The 23,586-nt window shown below is 45.5% G+C and overlaps 1 protein-coding gene across 1 annotated transcript in view; it reads right to left on the bottom strand.

Moving 5' to 3' along the window:
• Dnah8 (dynein axonemal heavy chain 8) overlaps window positions 1–23,586 on the bottom strand; it is a 252,302-nt gene that overhangs the window by 71,644 nt on the left and 157,072 nt on the right. The window contains exons 71-80 of the mRNA XM_076557534.1: window positions 23,115–23,330; window positions 20,214–20,351; window positions 18,361–18,488; window positions 17,331–17,502; window positions 15,363–15,518; window positions 12,660–12,815; window positions 9,026–9,208; window positions 5,230–5,335; window positions 2,494–2,746; window positions 1,596–1,786 (exon numbers count right to left, since the gene is read on the bottom strand). Of these exons, the coding sequence (XP_076413649.1) occupies window positions 1,596–1,786; window positions 2,494–2,746; window positions 5,230–5,335; window positions 9,026–9,208; window positions 12,660–12,815; window positions 15,363–15,518; window positions 17,331–17,502; window positions 18,361–18,488; window positions 20,214–20,351; window positions 23,115–23,330 (1,699 nt within the window). The remainder of the gene's footprint in view (window positions 1–1,595; window positions 1,787–2,493; window positions 2,747–5,229; window positions 5,336–9,025; window positions 9,209–12,659; window positions 12,816–15,362; window positions 15,519–17,330; window positions 17,503–18,360; window positions 18,489–20,213; window positions 20,352–23,114; window positions 23,331–23,586) is intronic.

Below are 23,586 nucleotides of genomic sequence, written 5' to 3'. Positions count from 1 at the left end.
TGCCCTGACATCCTCAGCTGGAGAAGAAAGTCAAAGGCACCTTACAAATACCACAGAAAACAAGAAATAAGTGATACCTACGAACTGTCACTCCTGGGAAATCAAACATTGCCGCGGCCATAAATATCACTAGTTCTCCCTTGAGTGTGGAGTTCACAATGATAAAAAAAAAAAGTCCACGATGTAAGAGTCTATTTGTTAACTCTATGAAAAAGCATTAAAAAAAAATAAGCCATACTATCCTTTAAAAAATAATTCCATCAAAATGTAAGCCAGTTCAAAACTAAAGCAGACTGTACAATAAACCAGCTTTGTCCAGAAAATACCCTCCTTTTCTGCTGAACTTATTGTAGTTCTGTCAATCAACCCACCGTCCAATTCCAAATTAATCTTCCTAAAGCACCGCTTTGCTCCTGCCATATCCCTGCCCATAAAACACTCGAAGGCTCCCCACCGCCAACTGAATTGGACCCGAGGTCCCCTTGCTGGCTGGGCTGGCCCTGTGCAATCTCGCTCTCCACTGTGATGAAATGGGCTCACAAATATGCCCCCACCACAGCCCAGGGGAGCGCCCATCTTTATCCTGTGGTAAAGTACCCCCCCCTTCCAAGGACCCCTTCCCCCCCCCACCCCCGGTGTGTCTCTACGTGTCTTGGCCACCTCTCACTCACAAACCCTCTTTCAAAGAGGTCTGCTTCTTTCGGCAAATCTCCCTGGTCTGACCGGGTGTCTTTAATGAGGAGTGAAGAGATGGCGTGAGCTTTTGTCTGAATGGGAGAGCATCTCAAAGCTGCATGTGTCTCAGTCACCGGCTGCCCTGGGCCCTCTTAGTTTCATCAACAGTCAGTCACTAGTTGACTAGTAGGACGGTAGGCTGTGGTCAGCATCCTAATCACCTCGTCTCCAGCACAACATTCTCCTGCTCCACAGCATCCTGTTCGAGCACAGGTCTCTGCTGCGTGCCAGCCTGCCCCGTATTTCCACACTACCACACTCCTTACCCAACCTTGGGGCTATTCATTGAGATCCCATCAATGAGACTCTATCACTGAGCAATGCCGCCTCTGTGGTGGGTACGGCAGCAGCGCCTATCTGAATTTTGGTGGTTTGCTGTTGTTAAACATTATTTGTGTGTGTGTGTGTGGGGGGGGGGTTATCAAATTCCAAGACAGTCTCAGCTATGCAGTGAGATCTTCTATAGAAAAGAGAGAAGAAAAAAGAGAAGGAGAGAGGAGGAGGAATGAAGCTCCTCACCAGCTTTTCCTCACTTTGACAACATAGGCAACAAAGAAGAAACCAAATACAGTGATGTAACTAAAAACACAGAGTTAGGACAAGCCCAAATGTTTAGTAAACAGAACTATATTAATGGAAACTGGAAGAGGGCAGAGGAGGGCGAGAGGGAGATTAGGGAACAATCCTGCTTTCATCCGGGTACCACACTCTTTCCCTCCGACATCCCTGGAATGGCATCGAAGTACATCAAAGAGCCCATCAGAGCCAGAGTCCGCCCACGCTCCAAGCCAACCCCCACCACGCTCCAAGCCGACCCCGCCACACTCCAAGCCGACCCCGCCACACTCCAAGCATGTTACCTTTAATCAGAGCCTGAAACTCTTTGTGCTTAACTGTCCCTCTCTGAAGATCAATCTTTAACGTCATGAGGAGTACAAAGAGGAATTTGTGGTTTTCATACAGGCCTCTCACTGAGTATGTAAAGACTTCGTACGTCAGGTACTCGATGATATTTGTAATTCTTTTTTGAGGTAGTGGAGACTTTTCAGATCTGCAATCCATTTTTAAAATAAAAAAAAAACAATTTCTTAAAGACTAGAAATAATAAAACGTGTGTGTGTGTGTGTGTGTGTGTGTGTGTGTGTGTGTGTGTGTGTGTGTGTGTGTAGGTATGTCTACGCCACCAGAAGTTGACATCTGGTGTCTGGTATCTGCCTCAATTGATCACCACCTTATTTTTTAAGAACTATTTTTTATTTTTAAGTGTATGTGTGCAGTTGCCCATGGAGGCCAGGAGAGGGCATCATATCACCTAAAACTAGAGTTATAGGAGTGAGTTGTGAGCACCAGATGTGGTGCTGGGAACCAAACTCCAGTCCTTTGTAAGAACAGAACGTTCTTAACTACTGGGCCATCTCTCTAGTCCCCACCTTACTTTTTGAGACAGGGTCTCTCACTGGACTTGGAGCTCACTGATTGGCTACATTGGCTAGCCAGGGAGCTCCAGCGATCCATCCAGTTCTATTTCCAAGCATGGGTTTACAGATGACTACTGCCACACATAGACCATTTATGTGGGTGCTGATAGCCTGAACTCAAGTCTTCATGTTTCTGTGGCAGAGACTTCATAGACTGAGCCACACCACACACACACACACACACACACACACACACACACACACACACACACCGGCCTCCAACACAAAACTTTAACTTACCACTTTGGAAATGACCAAGGGGAAGGTGGGAAGGACTTGCCTGGCCATGGACTGGTCGAATAACTTCAGGAACTGAGCCAGCGAGGTCTGGTACATGATGTTGACCATGCTCATCTCTGTGATGAGGAAATAAAGGATGCTGCCACGGGTGGCCGCAGGCCGGAACTCCTCCTGAGCTGTGTTGATCTTGATCTCCGTTTCTGCGGCCACGTGGAGCTTTTCGCTCACTTCGGCTGCCGTCTGCTTGGTGATACGCAGGACACCAATGAGAGACTCGTCATCCACCAAGGAACCTGAGTGTCAAAGAAGCAGGCAATGAAGGGACTTACCAAAGAACAAGAGGGCTGTCTCAGACATAATGCCACTGTCTAACCTGGCTCACCCAGAGACCACAGGAAGGAACTCAACACACCAAAGGGCCCCTGGCCCAACCACCACTCAGAGCCTGAATCTTTCTACATTCCCACTGAGGGCTCTTCATCCTCCTCTACCCGAAAACCAGAAGCAAAAGACAATAGGACCATCTCTGTTTTGATTTTGTTGTGTACATGTGCACGCGAGTGTGTGTGAGCGTGTGCATGTGCGTGTGTGCATGTGCGAGTGCGTATGCATGTGTATGTGTGTTCTCGTTCATTTGTGTGCAGGTACATGACAACCTCAGGTGTAGTCCTTTGAGTCTGCCCCCCCCCCCAACCACCTTGTATTTTGAGACAGGGTCTCTCACTTGGCCTGAAACTTACCAAGTAGGCTAGGTTGGCTGGTCAGTGAGGCTCAGAAATCTGCTTGTCTCGATCTCCCCACACTCGGGTTATGTGCATGTACTACCACGTCTGGCCTTTTCAATATGGATTCTGGTGGACTTAACTCAGGTCCATCCTCTTGCTTGGCAAGGCAAGCACATCAGTGGCTGAACCGTCTCCCCTGCCCAATAGGTTCAAATGTTTTAAGACAACGACCGTGTCTCCAGTGGTATCAGCGTCACCTGTGAGATCGACTTTCACCCCATTATTACCTTGGCAACTTTTCCCAAGGTGCCTCCAGGTCATATGTTCTGTGTCTGAGGGTGCGAGCTGATGCATGCACTGTACCCAGGCTGATGAGCTGACGGATGAGTGGGACATTCTCTCCCCACTTCTTGAGTGAAAGAGTCCTAGTTAGGGATAACCAACTCTACGCCTCTAACAAGAATAAACTGGGGGATATAGTGGAAGTGTCTCACCAAGAAAAAAACAATCTCATTTTCAGTTTTCCTTCACTATTGTTCTTAATGGAAATAACCCATTTATCACAACATGGTCCGTTAGGATACAGGAAAGCATCGGTGGCATGCTAAGCTCATGGGCCCCACATCTGCAAACAGGGGCAGGAAGTTCTGGGAGGTTGACAGGTGTTTGGAAAGGCTGAGTGACGTTGGCTAACATGCCATGTTTGATGTGAGAGGCCAACGTCATTAGCCTTACAGCAGGAAGACCCTGATGCAGAATGTTCTTAGCTAGACAAGGGAACTTGCCCTTGGCTCCGCTTGCCAGCATTCAGAACGGGCAGGAAAAGTCAGAGCATCAACAGATGTCCAACTTCACCAGCAAAAGCAGAGAAACCAAGACCTACTTTCCACTGAGTTCACGGTAGGCATGCATGTGGGTAGGTGTGTGTGTGTGTAACGTGTGTTTAGGCCATGTTATACCATAGCCAGAATCACAGCTCCTTTTTTAAGGTTTTATTTTGAGACAAGCTCTCATTAATATAGCCCAAGCTGGTCTCACATTCTCAATCCCTGTGCCCCAGCCTCCTAAGTAGCTGGGATTACAGGCATGTGCCACCACACTGGCCTTGAGGGCTTCCTAATGTTATCATCATTCTAGGATATTGAGGTTTTGTTTTCTTCCGATCCAGGGATTAAAGTGACAAGGGGATAGACTCCTAAGTCAGCTACCAACACGTGGAGAATTGAACTGGGCCGCTGTGATTGGCCTGTAAGAATGCCACTGTGTTGTTGAGTCTCTCTTCTTTGCATAAAATTTGGGGGTTGGTTTGTTTGTTTGGAGTCAATGTCTTGCCAGGTAGCCCTGACTGACCTGGTGCTTTCTCTGTAGCCCTGGCTGCCCTCAGCCATCCTCCTGCCTCGGGTACTCCTCCCAAGGGCTGGGATGACAGGTCTACACAGAAGAACCTTTTTTCTGCCATGTATTACAGAGAGGGCATCTCCTCCAACTGGGGTGCGGTATAATGATTCTGGCTACCCGGAGGAGGCACTGCCCTTGACTTCTAAGTGGGAGCCATCGGAGATGAGCCAGGGCATTGGGCAGCCATGTCTTCCTGATACAAATGGCATGTGCTGTACGTGACCCGTCATAGTCGCTTCATTTCAACACTAAATGAAAGAGCTGATTGATTGATTAAAAAATAACATAAAAATAAAAAAGATGGAACACACGAGTGTCCTTTGGGCAAGCAAATGAGGCCATCATGAGCTCCTGGGTCCCGCTTAGGAGCCCTTGTTTTTCTCAGGAGAGGGTGATTGTATCGACAAGATGGTGCTAGTCTCATCCGCCGACTCCGGCTGCTAATTCAGACATCAGATTCTCCGGGATGTCTACATTTAATGTCTACATTAATAAAGATGTCTTCTTTAATGTCTACACGGAAACCACCCCGCCTGTTTCTGCATCGGGAAGTTGGCTATTTCCTGACATCTGTGGTGGCCTTGACAGGAGTACAAGTAAACACACTCCTTCCTGGGGAGCCAGGGCTTGATCTCCTCTTAATGATGCGGTACCTTTCGTGGCGCTCAGTTTATACAACAGATTATCCTCCAGCTCCTTCATCTTCCGCTTATTGAAGGTGACGTCCTCCAGAAGCTTAACCCTCTCCGACTCCAACTCCTGTTATTAAGACACAAACAGATGAACCTGGGACTCCTCGTCACCGGGGCTTACAGAAAACCAGGCTCGCTGGCGTTCTAGTAGCAACGGCAAAGGGCTGAACAAAACTGCGTTTTGAATGCCGGACAAAATGATTATCATTAGTCAAACCAATTAATATTTCTGTTTCTCTGGATAATTGAGAGCACGATGCCCAGTGACACTAGCATGTCATGGTGCTGGGGCTGAGAGATGGCCCGGTCAGTAAAATGCCTCGTGGACAATCATGAGAACCTGAGCTCAGATCCCTGGAGACTTGACTCCTAAACTGAGAACCAGGACATTGTCCTCCTGCAGCGTCAAAGTCCCCTCTCAAGCCCAGGACGTTTAACAGTGACAGACATTCTTGCAAAGTCTAAATGAAAGTGACCTTAATAATATCCATCCTTTTTCTTGTCATTTCTTCACATACGTGGAGGGGCGTGCATGGGTGCATGTGTTTGTTTTTGCATGCACTGGGGCTGGTCCATGTGTGTGGGTGTACATGCAAGGTTGATGTTGGGGGTCATCCTGAATTGCTCTTCTACCGGAAAGTTTCACCAAAGCCAAGTTTCTCACTCAACCCAGAGAACACGGATATGGCAAGTTTTGCTACCCAGCGGTTGGGCAACCATGTAAGCACTGCACTTCTGGGCATCTGAACTATCTAAGTACTTTAACCCCGGAGCCACCTCCCTGGCCCCACATCCCAGAAATCTGACATTAATAGAGTCTAAATGAAAATAATGTTAACAATATTCGTGTGTGTGTGTGTGTGTGTGTGTGTGTGTGTGTGTGTGTGTGTGTGTTGTTCTTCAGGCAGGGTCTCCTGTGGCCCAGGCTGGGCTTGAACTCACCATGGAGCTGAGGATGGCCTTGAACTTTTGATTCTCCTGTTCCCACCTCCCTCGTGCTGGGATCACGGGCCTGTGCTCACACACACACACACACACACACACACACACACACACACACATCACACACACACATCACACACACACACATCACACACACACATCACACACACACACACACACACACAGTTTACGCATTGCACTTGAGCGTTTTGTGCAGGCTGAGCAAGTGCTCCACCGACTGAGCCACATCCTAGCCCTCTGTGACACTCTTATCGCCGTTTGCCCTCATCTATATGCAAAAATCACATTTTGCATTTAGAATTATATTTCACGGTAAATCAAAGCGCTAACTTGAGAACGTTCCTTGCAAAACTGCTCCGGAAACCCCACTAACTCTAGGAGTCTTCTGAAAGCAAATAGACCATCAAAAGCTACAGCCCTGCTCTGAGTCAAACGTCTGCCACGGCTTCAATCAGCCTGCCGATAGGTTATCTTCATCCAGAATTTGGCATCTCACAGGCAGGAGCACTTAAATGCTTGAGAGCAGAGGCCTCACCCAACAACGCGCTGACTTTCACTCACATCCCTTATTGCGCATCTGGGCAAGGCGAAACCCTGTGTAGTGAGTGTCCCAGTACCACACACGGCTACTCACTGCCGAGATGGACCTCGCAGCCTGCCCTCCAACCCTGACTAGTGTCCCCGCTGTCCTGCAGACAGACTGTGGGGTTTGCTGGGGTGCTGAGGAGTGTGGCTACGCTTGCGGGAGACCAGTTAAAGAGCTGTTTGCACTGAGATGCTTATCCCTGGGGATGGCAGGTGGCTGAGCTGGCCAAGTGCCCGCTACCCAGGCAGGAGGACTTGGGGCCGGGTTCCCCAGCACCTGTGTAGAAAGCTGGGCTCGGTGGAGTGTGCCTGTAACTGCGGTGCTGGAGGGTTGGAGACTGGGGGTAGGGGTAGGGGTCCCAGGGGCTTGCTGGACAGTTGGCCTGGCTTAACTGGTGAGTTCCAGATGCAGTGATGGAATCTGTCTCAAAAAATAAGAAGCAGAATAACCAAGGAAGACACCTGACATTGGTCTCTGGCCTTCACATGCACATGTGTGCACATATATGAACACACACCTTCACATGCACGTATGTGCACATATATGAACACACACCTTCATGTGCACATATGTGCACATATATGAACACACCTTCATGAGCACATGTGTGCACATATATGAACACATACACACACCTTCACATGCACATATGTGTGCACACATATGAACACAAACACGTGAAGGAAAACCCAAACAATGAAGTCACAGTCAGGTGTCCTGGCACACTGGGCCTATGTTAAGCTCCTGAGGAGTGTCCAGGAGGCCTTGGAAAATACACCTGTTGTCACGGAGGGGGACCGTCACCCTCTCTGCCCTCTGGAGGTTCCGGAGCAGGGCTGTCAGGAGGGGACACACTGCTTAGGAAGCGTGTCTTCAGCGCTCACCGGCCAGGCTGGCCCAAGCATGCCAGTGGGCATTTTAAAGAGGAATCCAAGTTAAGAAGAGGGACGCGGGGTACCGTGGAGACCATCAGGTAACACCGCCTCATGGGAGCGCTACACCAACCAGAAACATTCAAAAGAGACCAGCACCTGGTCGACTGACTGCAGGAGACTTGTTTTCAACACACTGACACCATGTGAGCCTGGGAGGTGATGGAGGTGTAAGGAAGGCTGGGGTTGGGACGGTCTGCCCCTTGGGGGGTCCAGGTAAGCAAGGAGGATGTCGTTGCTATTTCGTTCATGAAGGAGAGTTGGTACCATGTCTCTTTACCTCCTGGAGTCTCCCTCCTCATCCACAGCCCTCCACCCATACTTCCCCTTCCCCCTCTTCCCTGGCCATTCTCTTCCTCACGTCTCCTCCCCCATTTTATGCCTCTTTGCTTGTATTATCTCTCACCTTGCCTTTCCCTTGAAAACTAAAATGAATTATATCAAAGTAAGTGTAAACTATCTTGTGCTTTATGCAAATACATCTAATATATGCAAATATATTTTGTGCATAGAATTGAGTTTTCTGAACATCTTAAAAGATACACTGGTCTCATATCTAGCTCTTAAAATATTACGGGCCTAAGGTGTTCTTTGCTTCACCAATATTCTTAGTTATACCTAATTGATTTCCGGCCCCCTCCAATGCAAATTTCATTTGAAATATTGTTCCCTATATCATTACATTATTACACTGTAATATCTGAAATCCCAACAGTTGGGTAATGGCCATCCAGGGGAATTTTCTTTTCTCTGGGATCATTGTTTTTATTAAATTTTCCAGGTGTCTCCAGACAATACACAGCACTATGGATTAAAATGTGCAGAATCAATATACCTGAAGATATAAGAAGAGAAGCATGAAGTGAGGTGTGTGTGTGTGTGTGTGTGTGTGTGTGTGTGTGTGTGTGTGTGTGTGTGATCTGGGGATGGAGGACAACTGAATCATATCATTTTCTAACAGAAATTACCACTGAGAAAGAAATATTTCCTTATGCTAACAAGAGGAAATATGAATGGCCTTTATTTTCCACATATTTGCTATAACAACATTCTATTTTATTTTTTACATTTATTTATTTGTTTGTTTGTTTATTGGAGGGGGCATGCAACAACCTAAGAGTTGATCCCCTCCTTCCACCACGTGGGTCCCAGGAATCGAACTCAGGTCTTCAGGCTTGGTAGCAAGCACCTTTACCTGCTGAGCCGTCTCCCTGACCCTCCTAAGCAATGTCAAACACTCATTGTGAGTTAGAGCTTTTACGCTGAGAGCGGTTACCTGTTTCTCTGTTAGAATGACCCTCCTGAGTAACTGGTTCTCAAGTCCCTTCATGGTGACAGTGAAATCAATGACGGACGTCTTGGCGTTGATCTCAGGGGTAAAGGCAGGATTCGGTAACTTTGTGGTGATGTAAAGTTTAAATGTGTCCATGATGTCACATTCCTTATCACCGACTTTCACCTACACAAGTTCAAATGCAAAATTGAAAACATTAAAGTTGCCCAAACAAGACCTGCATGATGATACCTGTCGAAATACCAACGTGGATGGGAGAAATCCCACGGGGCCCACTTCTGGAGGAAAAGCTACAGGCAAGGAATGGCTGCTGAGACGGGGAGAGACAAGGCCGTTGATAACTCATCCAATCCCAAGTGATCAGCCCTAAGCACATTACATATGAGTGACATTAAATAGCCTCAGTAGGTTGTATATGTGTATGTGTGCGTGTGCGTGTGCGTGTGCGTGTGCGTGTGTGTGTGCGCGTGCACGTGTGTGTGTTCGCGTGTGACTAGGATAACTGAAGAAGAGGTCATGGATTCTAGAATATGTAGGAGGACACGGGCGGGGGGGGGGGTGCTAGAACAGGGAGAGGAAAGGGTGGGAAATGATGTCAATACTCAAGTACAAAATTCTAAAACAAAATTTTAATCTAAATTTTTAAAAGGGTAACAATGTATAACCCGAAAGAAAGAAAACAGCTAGAAAGATAGGGAGAACACTGGGGATTTGAGATAGGAATGGGTTTCCCAGGGGTCAAGGCTGTTGATATGTGAGTGAACTGGGAAGGAGAGTTGGGAAAGTTTAATCATAGATCTTAAATAACAAAGCCTGTCCGACGTAGAGTAATTCCGGTTTGTTCTGCCTGGAGAGGTTCTTAGCTACCATCCAAAGCAAATCAAATGAAAAACTGATCCAAAACCAACAGGGAATCAAGGAAAACCTGGACACGTCTCAGACCTGACTTTAAAATTCCAGCATTTATCACTCCCACCAATTTTCTTATTTTCCCCTAGATGGTGACATTATATCCGACTGCAGAACTTTGTAGAAATTATCACTTCCTTTCTGCATTCCACAGTCATATCTCCAACATATTTGACAACAGAGTCAATGCAATTTTCAAAAAAAAAAATACTAGAAAAATATTAAGCTTAAATACTACTATTTGTAGTATACTGAAAAACAACATTTTTACTTCTTAAAAAAAACAGGTGGAAACCATAACATTTTAAAATGACTTAAATTTCTAACGTGTCCTGATTGGACATGGGCTGGGTGCCTTAACTACAGCCTCCACCACATCTTCAAACTGAGGACCAGAATCCAAGGCCCGTGAGTGGCCTCAGTGATGGAGGCTCTGTCACCTCCCTTGGCATATTAAATGAGGTTGACGAAACCAGCCAGGCTCAGCAGGACACACGCTACACGTGATTTTACCCTTAGATGTGGAATCGAAACCGCAACTCCTGGAAGCTGAGAATCCAGCACAGGTTATTTGGTGAAGGGAAAGGGGAGGGTGGTACATGAATGCCTGGTCACCACAGAGGTCAGAAGAGGATATGAGATCCCCTGAAATTGGAGTTACAGACGGTTGTGAGCTGCTATGTGGGTCCTGGGAACTGAACCCAGGTCTCCTGGAAGAGCAGCCTGGGCTCTTAGCTGCTGAGCCATCTCCCCAGCTCCCATCAACTGAACACTTTGAAGAATGACTCAAAACTGTGGGTGAACCCACAATAGCCAAGGGAGTCACCAAGATTTTATCCTTAGCTCCCTTTTCTTGCAAAGAAAATTTCCACTCTATGTAATCTGATGGGAAAACAAAAAGAATTCTTGAGGACATTGACTCAATTTTATTCACTTTCCCCCATTAAAATAAATTCACTCTTCCAGGCTTAAGTAGATCATCAATGCCCCATATACGTTTGTCAAAAGAATTTTTAAAATGGTAAATAAAAGAATTCACATTGCAGAGGTTGGGAAGACGGTTCAACAGTTAATTGCTGGTCACAAAAGCATGGTGGCTGAAGTTCGGATTCCTGGATCCCATGAAAAATGCTGGGTGAGCCTGGCAACCTGCTTGTAATTGTCTCTGAAAGCAAAGACTCCCCGGGGCAAACTGGCTAGGGAGGCTAGTCACATTAGGGAACTCTGAGAGCCTGCCTCAGTGAACACGGTGGAAGACTGATGGAGAACAATTCATTCTACACACACACACACACACACACACACACACACACACACACACACGAAAACGGGGGGGGGGGGGGGGGAGAATTCACACTGTAAAGAAAACTAGGTAAATCTGTGTTTAAGAAGAAAATCCTCATTCTTCACTTATTCCCTAGTAGTCAGGAAATTTAACAAACTGGAAGTGAAATAATCGAATCTAAAACGCTGTCATTTATCAAGAAATAAAACCAATGAGCCTTCAAAGTAGAGAATGAGACCAATTAAAAAAAGAGACACATATATTGAGAACAATTTGTGTTATCATCAACAGTTGGGAACAGAATCCCATGGCTTCTAGAAAGTCAATGAGTTTAGATTGAAAGTTAGTAAACACAGAAATGAATAAATCAGTGTCTACGGGCTTTATTAAAATGCTGCTCCCTTCACTGAGGAGATGCAGGTTTTCTTGAATTTGTGTATGTATTTGGCTTGCAAAATCACTTTTCTAATATCAGCTAATATAATAGATATATGTAATTTCCATGTAACACTACTACATTGTTATTAAGATAAGAAACTGTTTCCTTAATGTGTTACACTTCATTTCAACCAACTGAATATTTTGACAAGGATACTGCTCTTCTGGGTTTGTTTGTTTTTTTAAATATATTACAAAAAAATGAAAGAAATCAGAATTGCATGGCAACCACCAATATACACGTTTCATTTGTATGTATCCATGAAAAGGTAAAATTTCAATAACTTTCAGCAATTTTGTCAAACAAAATACACTGTACCCCATAAATATGTGCAATTATTTTTCAATTAAGAATTAAATCAACTCAAAGCAAAACAAAGCTGGAGCTGGAGAGATGGCTCAGTGGTTAAGAGCAATACTGTTCTTACAGAGGACCCAAGTTCAGTTCTCGCACTCACATGTTGGCTGCTCACAACCACCGTTAACTCCAATTCCAAGGGATCTGACGCCCTCTCTTCTGGCCTTTGAGGGCATCTGCACTCACATGCACAGACCCACATACAAGCATGCACATAATTAAAATAGGTTTTAAAAAGGAAAGTAATAAGCCGGGCGGTAGTGGCGCACGCCTTTAATCCCAGCACTCGGGAGGCAGAGCCAGGTGGATCTCTGTGAGTTCGAGGCCAGCCTGGGCTACCAAGTGAGTTCCAGGAAAGGCGCAAAGCTACACAGAGAAACCCTGTCTCAAAAAACCAAAAAAAAAAAAAAAAAAAAGAAAAAAAAAGAAAGTAATAGCTACCACTTTGGAAAAGAACAGACATGAAATAAGTGTTTGGTGTCTAGAAGCCATCACCTAAAGAAAACAGCTCGTCCGGAAATGCTGGTTTCCTGTGTACAAGACATCACCACCCCAAGGAGACAGCTCCACTGCTATGCTGAGGTCAAGCTGCCTCTGCTGTTCTTTCTCTTTTACAGAACACTCACCTTGAAAGCAGTGCCCGATTTAATGAAGTTCTTTTCGAGTACATTATCCAGAGCGGGGTCCAGCTCCTCTCGAATGTCCTCAATGAGAAGCGGGCGACCCAAGGAGAGGGAGTCCTCCAAGTGTGTGCGGAAATACTTATGGTTCAGAGACGTCACCTGCAGAGAAAAAGCTCCTTAGTCTTCTAAAACATTGCCCACAGCATCCCAGTTGCTAAGTGGGAAGCAAGCCCTCTGTTGGGTGACCGACTGGGAACAGAAAGGGCGATGTCAGTTGAGCGAAATAAAAACAACAAGCAAATGTTAATTCTCCATATGTGGAGAGTCCCGACTGATGAGGCAAGGATGCAGGGTCTCTGATCCAGAAGAAAAGGGGACACTCTTAGATGGACTGACGGAGCACCCAGCAGATGGAGGCTGCCAGGCACTCGTCTTATTAAAACTAGAATCACTCACAAACAGCAATGTGTCATGAGTATGTATGGTATTTATTTATCTTCTCTGGGTTTCTCTGAAACAGATAAGTAACAAATAATAAATAAGTCTAAGAATGTCAGGGGGTGGAGAAATGCCTCAGGGGTTGAGAGAGCTTGCTGCTCTTCTAGAGGACCCGAGTTCAGTTCCCAGCACACATTGCACAGTTCACAACTGCTTATATAACTCCAGCTCCGGGGATCTGAGGCTCTTTTTGGCCCCTGCAGGTACTCCACCCACATGCACATATCCATGTGCCGACACACAGGCGTACACCTAACAAAATGAAAATAAGTCTTTAAAAGATAATGTCAGAAGTGATATACGGAGAAGCCAAGGGTCTATCCCAGAACTCAGAATTCTGACAGTCTGTCTCTATTTCAGGGTTAACTATCTTCTTGGTTGTAGGCTTCTTGTAAAAACTCTTTATGGGGTCAGAGGTGATCCCCCACCCTTCTTAGTTTACTGGCAGCTTTGTCATGAATGGGGATTGGATGTTGCCGAGCACTCTCCCGACATTTATCAAGATGGTCACATGATCTCCCCAGTAGTGATAGCACACTTTGATGAATTCATTTACATTCAACAAATATTGGAATTGCTACACTGTGTAAGAGCTGTGCCGAAAACATAAACATGACCAGCCAGAAGTTTATGGTTCAGCAGAAATAGAAGAGAGAAATGTGCAAGAGCAGTAATTCAAGTCAGACTCAGAGTCCAGAACAGAACTGCAAACAAAACACACACAGGCCTCGGGGCAGGCTGCGTTCAGCTGGGGAGACAGAGAAGTCTTGAGGAGGCAAGCATCAGATATAGGCTTTGAAGGAATACTGATGAAGACTGAGACGGAGGTGGAGAGGCCAGCAGTGCAGAAAAGATACTCTGATCAGTAAAAATAATATGAGCAAAATTATGAAAAGTCAGACCACATCTCAATATACATACAACTCAGTATATATATATATATATATATATATATATATATATATATATATATATATATATATATATATAGAGAGAGAGAGAGAGAGAGAGAGGCCAAGGAGATGGCTCAGGCTACTGCCAAGCCTGATGACCTGAGTTCTATTCTGGAACCCACACGGTAGAGGGAGAGAACTGAGTCTTGCATGTTGTCTTCTACCCTTCATATGTACAGTGTGGCACACACAGACACACACACACACACACACACACACAAATAAGTAATGAGTTTTAAAAATGCATGGTGCATGAGGAATTCTGGGAACAGGATCTAGGAAACACTGAACAGTCCCTATCGCTAGCTGACCAATAGTCACATGATCCCAAAGGAGCCAGGAATGTTGTAATCCTGGCCTTGTCTAACCCCTGTTTAAAAGTAACACCATATTAGGCTCTACAGGCAATGGGTGCACTGTACGGTGCCAGTACCTGGGTGACCCCTGCAAAAATCAGCTGAGGGGACACTGTTTCTGCGGCCTTCCTCTTAGCCCAAACGCAAAGTCCAGAACAAAAGCCACATTCTCCACTGGCCACAGTAATGATGCCAGGAAGCGAAGAGAAACAGGGAGAGTGAGATCACGAATGGAAAGAGAGGGGAGAGGTAGGGGCAGGGGCATCAGAAGTTCAAAGTCCTCCTTGATCACATAGTAAGACTGAGGCCAGCACGGGATCCAAGAGACCCTGACCCTAAAAACAAGTGAGCAAATAAACAAAAAGGATCCAAGAGAAAAGGCATCGTCAGAGCCGTTGCCCCAAATGCTGACGCACAAGAGGACAAACGGGCAAACACTGGCCAGCAAAGTGACATTCGAGTTTACATCTGGAATGGTCTCAAAATGCTCTTAAAGACTTGGTTCCCATCTTGGAGCTGCCGGAAGATGTAGGAAAGAAACAGTAGGAGGTGAGTGAAGAGCGATTCGCTTATGTCTCCAGGCCATGCCTTTACAGGCCACAGAAACACCACAGCCCTTGTCTCTTTCTTCTCTTCTGCATTCTGGCCATGGTGACTAGGATGGTCACACACCGCCGCCATGATGTGCTGCTGCCTCACCCCCGAAGCGACTGAACTGACCAGTAACGGACCCAACGCGTCCAAACTGCCGAGTCCCCACAAACCCTTTCTCATTATAAACGGGCTTATCTCAAGTATCCACTACAGCGACAGCAGGCCATGACAAGCTCACGAGTGGCAGAGTCTGCGGAGACGTGGAGAGAACGTGACGGTTCAGGCGCACGCTGGATCAGGCGCACCTGCAAGTCGTTTTCTTTTTCCTTTGATTTAATCCACGTTTTCCCCTGAGTCTGCGGATCGATGAGGAGAGGGTATCTGGTGGCCTTTGTCACAATGATGCCATTCTGAATTGACAAGTCGTCTCCGGGTAATCCCTGCAGGCCCCACTCGCCAATCTGCAGAAGAGGAAATGGGGATGTGTCCATTCAAAGAGCAGGAATGTGCTCATTAGTAAGTTGAGCGCTTCTAATAGAAAACGGAAATAATTTGACCTTGTTTCCTCCTTGGGGCTATGCAAACGGTAATGGGGAGCCGGGAGGGGAGGGGCCCGAACCAACCTGCAAATGTGGACCAAGTGATGCCAGGTTGTTTAGAAAGCAAACTGAAATGTGTACCTTCTATGTTTTTATTTGCGTATTTGTACATGTGGGGGATAGTTTTGTACATGTGAGTGCACAGCCTGCAGAGGTCAGAAGAGAGAGTTTATTTCCCCTGGACCTGGAGTTACAAAGACTGTGAGCCTCCGACATGGGTGCTGAGACCCAATCTTGGGTCCCCAGTCTAATGGATAAAGCTAGGTTTGTCCTCTTCGGCTGTCCACTGTTTTTTATATTTACAGAGGAGATTTTGAAAGTAAGCCGATGTCAGAGAAGAAGGCAGCCCCCAGCCCCCAGCCCCCAGCCCCCAGCCCCCAGCCTCCAGCGCTTCTCTCCTGGGCCTTTGGTTCTGCCCACAAGGCTATGGGAGGTAACTGCACAGTTGGTAGTTCAGCAATGTAAGTATGACTGCTTCCTTCCCCAAATTTAGATGGGATTACATCATAGTCAATAAAATCTTTAGAGATCCGGTGAACCAAGCAATGTCTACCTTTGCTAAATGACCCCCTAGGACCTCCCCCAAGACCCAGATTAATGAGGACTACCTGGCCCCACCTTGCCTCAGAGTGCCCAGCGTATCTCCTATACATAATCTACTCCCTGTAAGGGTGAGTCTAACAGTGTTTGAACTAAAATCTACTCTTCAGCCTTTAAATACAGAACACGGGAAACTCAAAGCATTGCGTCCCCGCAGGAAGCAGCCACTGGTGCCTATTTGCAAAGCCGAAATGCAAGTCGATTTGAATACAAATTGCCTGGAAAGTACTTAGGACCACAGGAGCTTGGCAGGTTGTGTTGGAAAACTGACGGTGGCATCAAAATCCCAGCAAGTCGGGCATGCCCTTAGCCATGGGTACCAGAGCATGTTAGGGTGTCAGCTATCCGCCATGGCTAATCTTGAGTATCAATCTACTGGGTTTGTGGTCACCTAGGAGACACACTTCTGGGCTCCCTGTGAAGGCCTCTGAGAGGTTCCACTGAGGAGGGAAGACCCAGTGGGAACGTGAGTGGCACCATCCATCCAATGGATTGGGTTCCCCCACCACCACGACCACCACTGAACAAAAAGGAGAAAGCAAGCTTTGCACTAGCATCCCCCTCCTCTCTCTGCTTCCTGACCATGTGACCAGCCGCCTCCCACTCCTGCCACCATGGCTTTCCCTGTCATGACAGACTGTACCCTCAAACTGTAAGCCGAAATAAACCCTTCCTTCCTTCCTTCCTTCCTTCCTTCCTTCCTTCCTTCCTTCCTTCCTTCCTTCCTTCCTTGTTTTTCTTAGGTTATTTTTTCACAGCAATGAGGAACTAATACACTACAATATGTAATATATATTATATACACAATACCATATATATATATATATATATTATATTCACATACATAATACAATTTAATACCTAGGCAGTGACTGCCTTTGCCTCAAACCTCTGAAAGAGAACCTAACAGAATTAACATTTTAAATAATGGAAAGCCATTTAAGGCATCTTAAATAGTGGAAATAAAGTTCTTCAATTACAGGAAACTAAAACAGACCTTCTTTGACTTTCTGTTGACGGCGAGAACTAAAACCAGGCTGACATTCTGATATTACGAAGAAAAGCCAAACTTACAGTGGGAGGGTCCACCAGCATGGCAATGAGATTCAGGTTTTCGGTGAAAGGGATTTTCCGCGCTTTCATCTCTAACTCCCACTGGTCTTTCAGCAAATAGTTCCTGAAGATCTGATTGAAGGGGCCCAGGTAGGAGAGAAAGCCTGTGCAGAGCAGAACGTCACCTACGAGCCTGTGAAGGAGACAGTGCAGCTGCAGAAGCCCGCTCCTCAGAGTAAGTCCCTGGAGGAGCCTCGGCGCAGACTGGCTTTGCCACAGGGTATGTGGCACAGACTTTCTTTGCCCCTGACATGGAAGGACTGTAGGAGGGGGTCACACTTGGGTGGGTCAGGGAGACGCAAGCAGGCTCTTTCCTGAAGCGTGGACCATGCCTTCTTCCTATTGCACGGCCTGTTCACAGCCTGTCTTAGACACTTTGTGTGCCTTTGTGTATACGTGTGTACATTCATGTGTGCAGGAACCTGTGTGTATGTGTGTACATGCATGTGTATGTGCATGTACACACAAGCAAGCACACATGTACATAGACCAGAGGTCGACGTCAGATGTCATTGCTTAGGTGCCAACCCCACACACACACATACACACCTTGTTTTTTGAGACAGGGTTTCTCTTTGGCTTGGGGCTGTCTAGGTGACCAGTGAGTCCCAGGGATCCACTTGTCTCTCGACCCTCCTAGTTCTAGGGTTCCAGATGTGCACCACTGGCCTTTCCACACCTTTGCAAGGCAAGCCCTTCACTGGATGAGTCTTCTCCCCTGACCAGTGCACACTTTCAAAATCACTGAGGCTAAGCCCAGGAAACCAGAGGAGTGTCGGGCGGTCCTGGTGAGCTCAGACATCTTCCTGCTAGGAACTCACACTGCAGAGCTGCGTGGAAGGGCCTTTGCTTTCTACTTCAAAGGTGTTTGCAGCCCCTGGTGGGGGATTCAGAGAAGTGTGGATGGTGTAGATTTTAGGTCTCAGTATCACAGAGAGGTGGCAGGGGAGTGATGGTTAAGAAGGGAGCCTACAAAGACTAAAACTCCTACCTGTTAATCTGCGCTCGGAACTCTTTGCTCTGCTGGGTCCACCGGACTTTTTCTCCACTCAGCCCATCAATGAGTGTGGAGGCCGCCTGCATCTTCTTCCTACACATGTCCGCATCGTTGAGTAGATCCTGCACTTGGAAATGAGAAAGGGCTCAGACAACACTTCAAAACACTTGAGCAGGGGTGTGTTTATGTGTTCACACATAAAACTACATGGAGGAACTTCTCAGTTTGCAAAATAAATGTAGTTAGGAAGTAATACAGTGACATATTAATTACAATCTCATCATTCATTCATGAGACAGCAGTTTGGCTTTTTTTTTTTTTAACCTTGTAAAATTTCAAAGACATATGTAAAAAGGGCAGGGGATGAAGGTCAGTTGGTAGAATGCTTGCCTATGATCCCAGCACTCCACAGGTCGGGGTTCAGAAGGATCAGAGGTTGAAAACCATCTTTGGTCAGGCTGAGCGGAGAAAAGTGGAGTGCATAAAACTCTGTCTTTAAAATGAACAATTAATTACATAAAAATTAAATGAGGAAATTTTATTTAAAAAAAGACTCTGAAATTGCATAAATTAAAGTAGTATTTCTATTAAATATTTTCCAGAAAACAATAAAGGTAAAAATGATGCTATTCCTTAATTAATTTTTTTGGTCAGTATGCAAAATAATGGGCCTCATTATGCGTGGTGATATTTTGTCTGTGATCTAACAAAGCTTGCTTGAAGATCAGAGTGCGGAGCTAAGCCACTAGTTAGCCTTAGAGGCCAGGCAGTGGTTTCACACACCTTTAATCCCAGCACTCGGGAGGCAGAGGCAGACAGATCTCTGTGAATTCAAGGCCACCCCGGGCTACACAAAACTGATCCAGTCTAAAAGAGAAACAGAGCCAGGCCGTGGTGGCACACATCTTTGATCCCAGCCCTTGGGATCTCACGCCTTTAATCCCAGCACTAGGGAGGTGGAGACAGGAAGTGATATGGCTGGGCAGAGAGAAGAATGTAAGGCAGGAGAAGACAGGAGCTCAGCTCCTTTTCAGGCTGAGGATTCGGTAGATGTAAGAAGTCTTTCTAGTGGCTGGTTCCTTTACTGATTTTTCAGCATTTACCCCGATACCTGGCTCCAAGTTTTTATTGTTAAGAGCAATTAGGATTCATGCTACCATTATGACATTTCCATACATGCGTATTATTGTACTTTGCTCATATCCATTCCCCTGTGGTTATCCTTCCCCTTTTGATGGTTCTGTTCCCCCCTTAATCCCAAGTTTCCCTTCTGCATTTATGTCATTTATAAAAAGATAATAGATGATAGATAGGTAAATGGATGGATGGATGGATGGATGGATGGATGGATGGATGGATAGATAGATAGATAGATAGATAGATAGATAGATAGATATAATAGATACACAGAAAGATACATAGATAGGTAGTAGGTAGATGGATAGATAGACAGACAGACAGATAGATAGATATAATAGATACACAGAAAGATACATAGATAGGTAGTAGATAGATAGATAGATAGATAGATAGATAGATAGATAGATAGATAGATATAATAGATATGAGTGGATAGACAGAGATGGATGATGAATGTAAGACTGGGTGGCAATTGATACACAGTAAGTTCCACATATGAAAGGAAAGATGCTATTTGAGAAATGAAAATACCTAAGATAAGTATGTGCCCTGATTTAACGTTATCCCATGTACACACATACTGAAGCATCACATGGTACCCATCAAGCTTGTCCGCGTTGTTATGAATAAGCTGAAAAACTGCACTTAGTTGAAATGCAAACGATGCCCCTTCTGTGGAGCATCCGCTCACCCCTCTCCTCACTCACCATCTTCTCGTTCATCGCAGCGTCGAATTTGGCCTGCACCTTATCCAGCTCAGCCTGCTTCTCATCCAGCAGGGCCTGGGCCTTCCCCAGTTCTGCATTGGCCACCGCCAGGCGGCCTTCCTGCTTGGCCAGGTTTGCCTTAGGAAGAAGGGCAAGTGGTTCACACAGTCACACAAGCTCCATGAAACATTCATGACTTTAGTTTGTAAATTATCACATAAATCACAGAATTTCTGCAGTGGATGCTACTTCTGAGGTCGTCTGTTTCAGTGTTTGCAACTGGGGAGGCAGGCTGTCTTGGGGATATTTTATTAATTTCTTCCCTTTTAATTATTAATGTTCACTATGGAAAACACCAAAAATGCAACAATGCAAAGGAAGAATTTTAAAAAAAGCTTTGATTTTTCTTAGATATAAGTATTGTGCTAAGAAAGTACTAAAGGACATTTTTATTCTTCTCCCTTAGTAGACTCTAATCACATCCCTAAAATATCTTTCAATAAAGAAATCATTTTATGTGTTTGGGTGTTTTGCCTACAGGTATGTCTGAGAAGAGGGCATTGGAGCCCTTGGAACTGAGGCTGTGAGCCATCATGTAGGTGCTGAGAATCAAACCCAGGTCCTCTGAAATAGTATCCAGCACTCTTAATGGCTGAACCATCTCCCCTTAAAATGCTTTTTCAGTTAGGCAGTGGTGGCACACGCCTTTAATCCCAGCACTTGGGAGGCAGAGCCAGGCAGATTTTTGTGAGTTCAAGGCCAGCCTAGTCTATAGAGTGAGATCCAGGACAGGCACCAAAACTACACAGAGAAACCCTGTCTCAGAAAAAAAAAAAAAAGTTTTCTCAACTGATGATACAATTTCTTGATGTTATACCATTTGAATGCATCTTAATTTATTAATATTTCCCTACATTTATACATATTCTTCCTCTCTCTGGCTTTTAATTCTTAAAAATGATACAAGGATAAATATTACTGCAGTAGTTTTGGGTTTTTTTTTTTCCCCAAATCCTACAAAATGGTAATTATCTGTTTCTGTAGCTTTAAAATAATTAATCACTAATTCATAGCCAGAGCTCTCTGGGGTAAAGTTCTTTGATAAACATCTCATTTTCTGTCTTGTTTGCTTGTTGCTTATTTATTTAGGCAGGTTCTTATTATGTAAACCAGGCTATTCTCAAACTCCCAGAAATCCACCTGCCCCTGCCTCCCAAGAGCTGGAACTAAAGGTATGCGCCACTGTTCCTGGCCCACATGAAGCTGGTTCTGACCCCTAGATCTGTCCAGACCCAATGGCATGTGCCACAGTCTCAAGCCACCAGGGTGTTTTTGTTGGTTCCCACTTAAGATACAAATGGATTTTCATGCCTTTTTATGTTTTATTTAATCCAACACTACCTTATTTCTTTCATGAAGCATTATAATTGGATCTTCACTATGGATCATATTTTTTATTAATTAAAAAAAACCCTTTGTTCTTATGAGCCTTTACTCTGAATTCTAAATTTCTACTAAGTTTTCATTTGGTATCTTCGTTTGGGGCATATTTGCTGTTTTCTCATTATTTCCCTCTATTAAAACTTTATTTTCTATTTCGTTCAGAATTATGTATGTCGAGCTTAAAGAGGTAGTCATGTCTTAAAAGTCTTCTCGTGAAGAAAGGCAACGCCATGCTTGCCCACCCATTTTCCAGCCACAGAACAAGCAATTACAACTCTTTCAGCTTAGAGGGGGTGCGGGGGTTGGGTTGAGCCCTGGGGGTATGGTGGGATATTTTACGATTTTTGTCCCCTCAGACACGGAAGACGCCCTGACTGGGTGCAAACAGCATGTGTGTGCATGTATATATGTTGGGGGTGGCTCCTGCCCAACGCTTTGACTGCATCGCTGAGAATGTCCATTTCCTCCTAGTGAAGAGATGCACTGCTCGTGTTGAGTTTGGACCACAGCAACTTCCCTCTTAACCCCGTGTGTGTGTGTGTGTGTGTGTGTGTGTGTGTGTGTGTGTGTGTGAATATGTGTAGGTGAGGCGAGAGATCACCTCAGGTGTTATTCCTCGGGGGTCATCCATCTTGTTTTTGAAACAGGGTTTCTCTCTCCTTACTCAGAACTTACCCATTCAGCTACACTGACTGACCACAGAACCCCAGGAATTACAGCTACCCCACTTTTCCTCACATGTGTTCTAGGGATCGAATTTCAGTCTTTATACTTGCACAGCAAGCCCTTTCTGGTGGAGCCATCTCCCGACGCCTGACTTTTCTCCTCCCACAAGCAACTCTGGTTATTTATGTTACACTTCACAAGAGGTCTTGGTTCAGTGTCGGAGATCAGGGTACGTTTCCAGGTGCTGATCTGAACTTCCGTAAGCTTAGTTTGGAATGCCATGAGCAAACTCAGTCCCTAATCTCTGAACGTTCAAAGACCTGACAAGTTGGCCTTTATGGCAGTTTGATTATTATTCCGAACAAATTAATTTCCTGTTGAAGCGAACAAGTTAGTGTTTGTTGCCTGCATTGCCAAGAAGCATGCACCAGATATTTAAAAAAAAAAAAAAAAAGAAAGAAAAAGAAGAGAAACTTTGAAAGGTCATAAAAGAAAAAAAAAAAAAACAGGCACAGTGGTGTTCGACTTTACTCCCAGTGAGATTAATCCAAGTGGGAAGCACAGGCGGGCAGAGCTCTGTGAGCATCAGGGAATAGCTGGTACCAGGCCAGCCAGGTAACAAAAAAAAAAAAATACAAAATTGCAAAACTAAACAACTAAATAAATAATAAAATTAAAACATGTCTACAGAAGCATTTGCCTCTACTGGTCTAAATCACAGTCTGTCTGCTAACAGTAATTCTTACAATTGATCTTACCAAGCACTGATTTACAGGGGGGAGGGAAATTTACCTTCAGAGGCAACACTTCCCTGTTGATGCCATAAAATATTGCCATAGCAAGTGTCCAGGACAGCAAGCCAGCCACATTCCCACAGACCTTTTTGGCACTTTCAAAAGTGTAGTCGTCCATGTTAAAATAGGGCTGCAGCAGCTCAACAGTCTCTTCATTGATGGTGTCCTTGGGGAACTGCTGCAGGCTCCACAGGAACCCCGTGGCACTCATCAGCTGGAAGAGAGCGTGGCGATCTCTCAGGCCGCGGGGAAAAGAAATCCCGCCTCCCTGCGTTGGGACGAACGTCTCAACTGTGGTGGTTTGATTGAAAATGGCTCAAATATTAGCGCACTGGGTCCCTGGTCGATGGAACTGTTTGGGAAGGATTGGGAGGTGTGGCCTTATCAGAAGAGGTGTCACTGGGGGCAGGCTTTGAGGTTTTAAAAGCCCACCTCATTCTCAATCGGTCTCTGCCTGGTGGCTGTACCTC

The sequence above is a fragment of the Peromyscus maniculatus genome, chromosome 21 (genome assembly GCF_049852395.1).
Source record: "Peromyscus maniculatus bairdii isolate BWxNUB_F1_BW_parent chromosome 21, HU_Pman_BW_mat_3.1, whole genome shotgun sequence".
Classification (NCBI taxonomy): domain Eukaryota; kingdom Metazoa; phylum Chordata; class Mammalia; order Rodentia; family Cricetidae; genus Peromyscus; species Peromyscus maniculatus.
The sequence above is the reverse complement of the archived record's forward strand: the minus strand, read 5'-3'. Positions and strand labels throughout refer to the sequence as shown.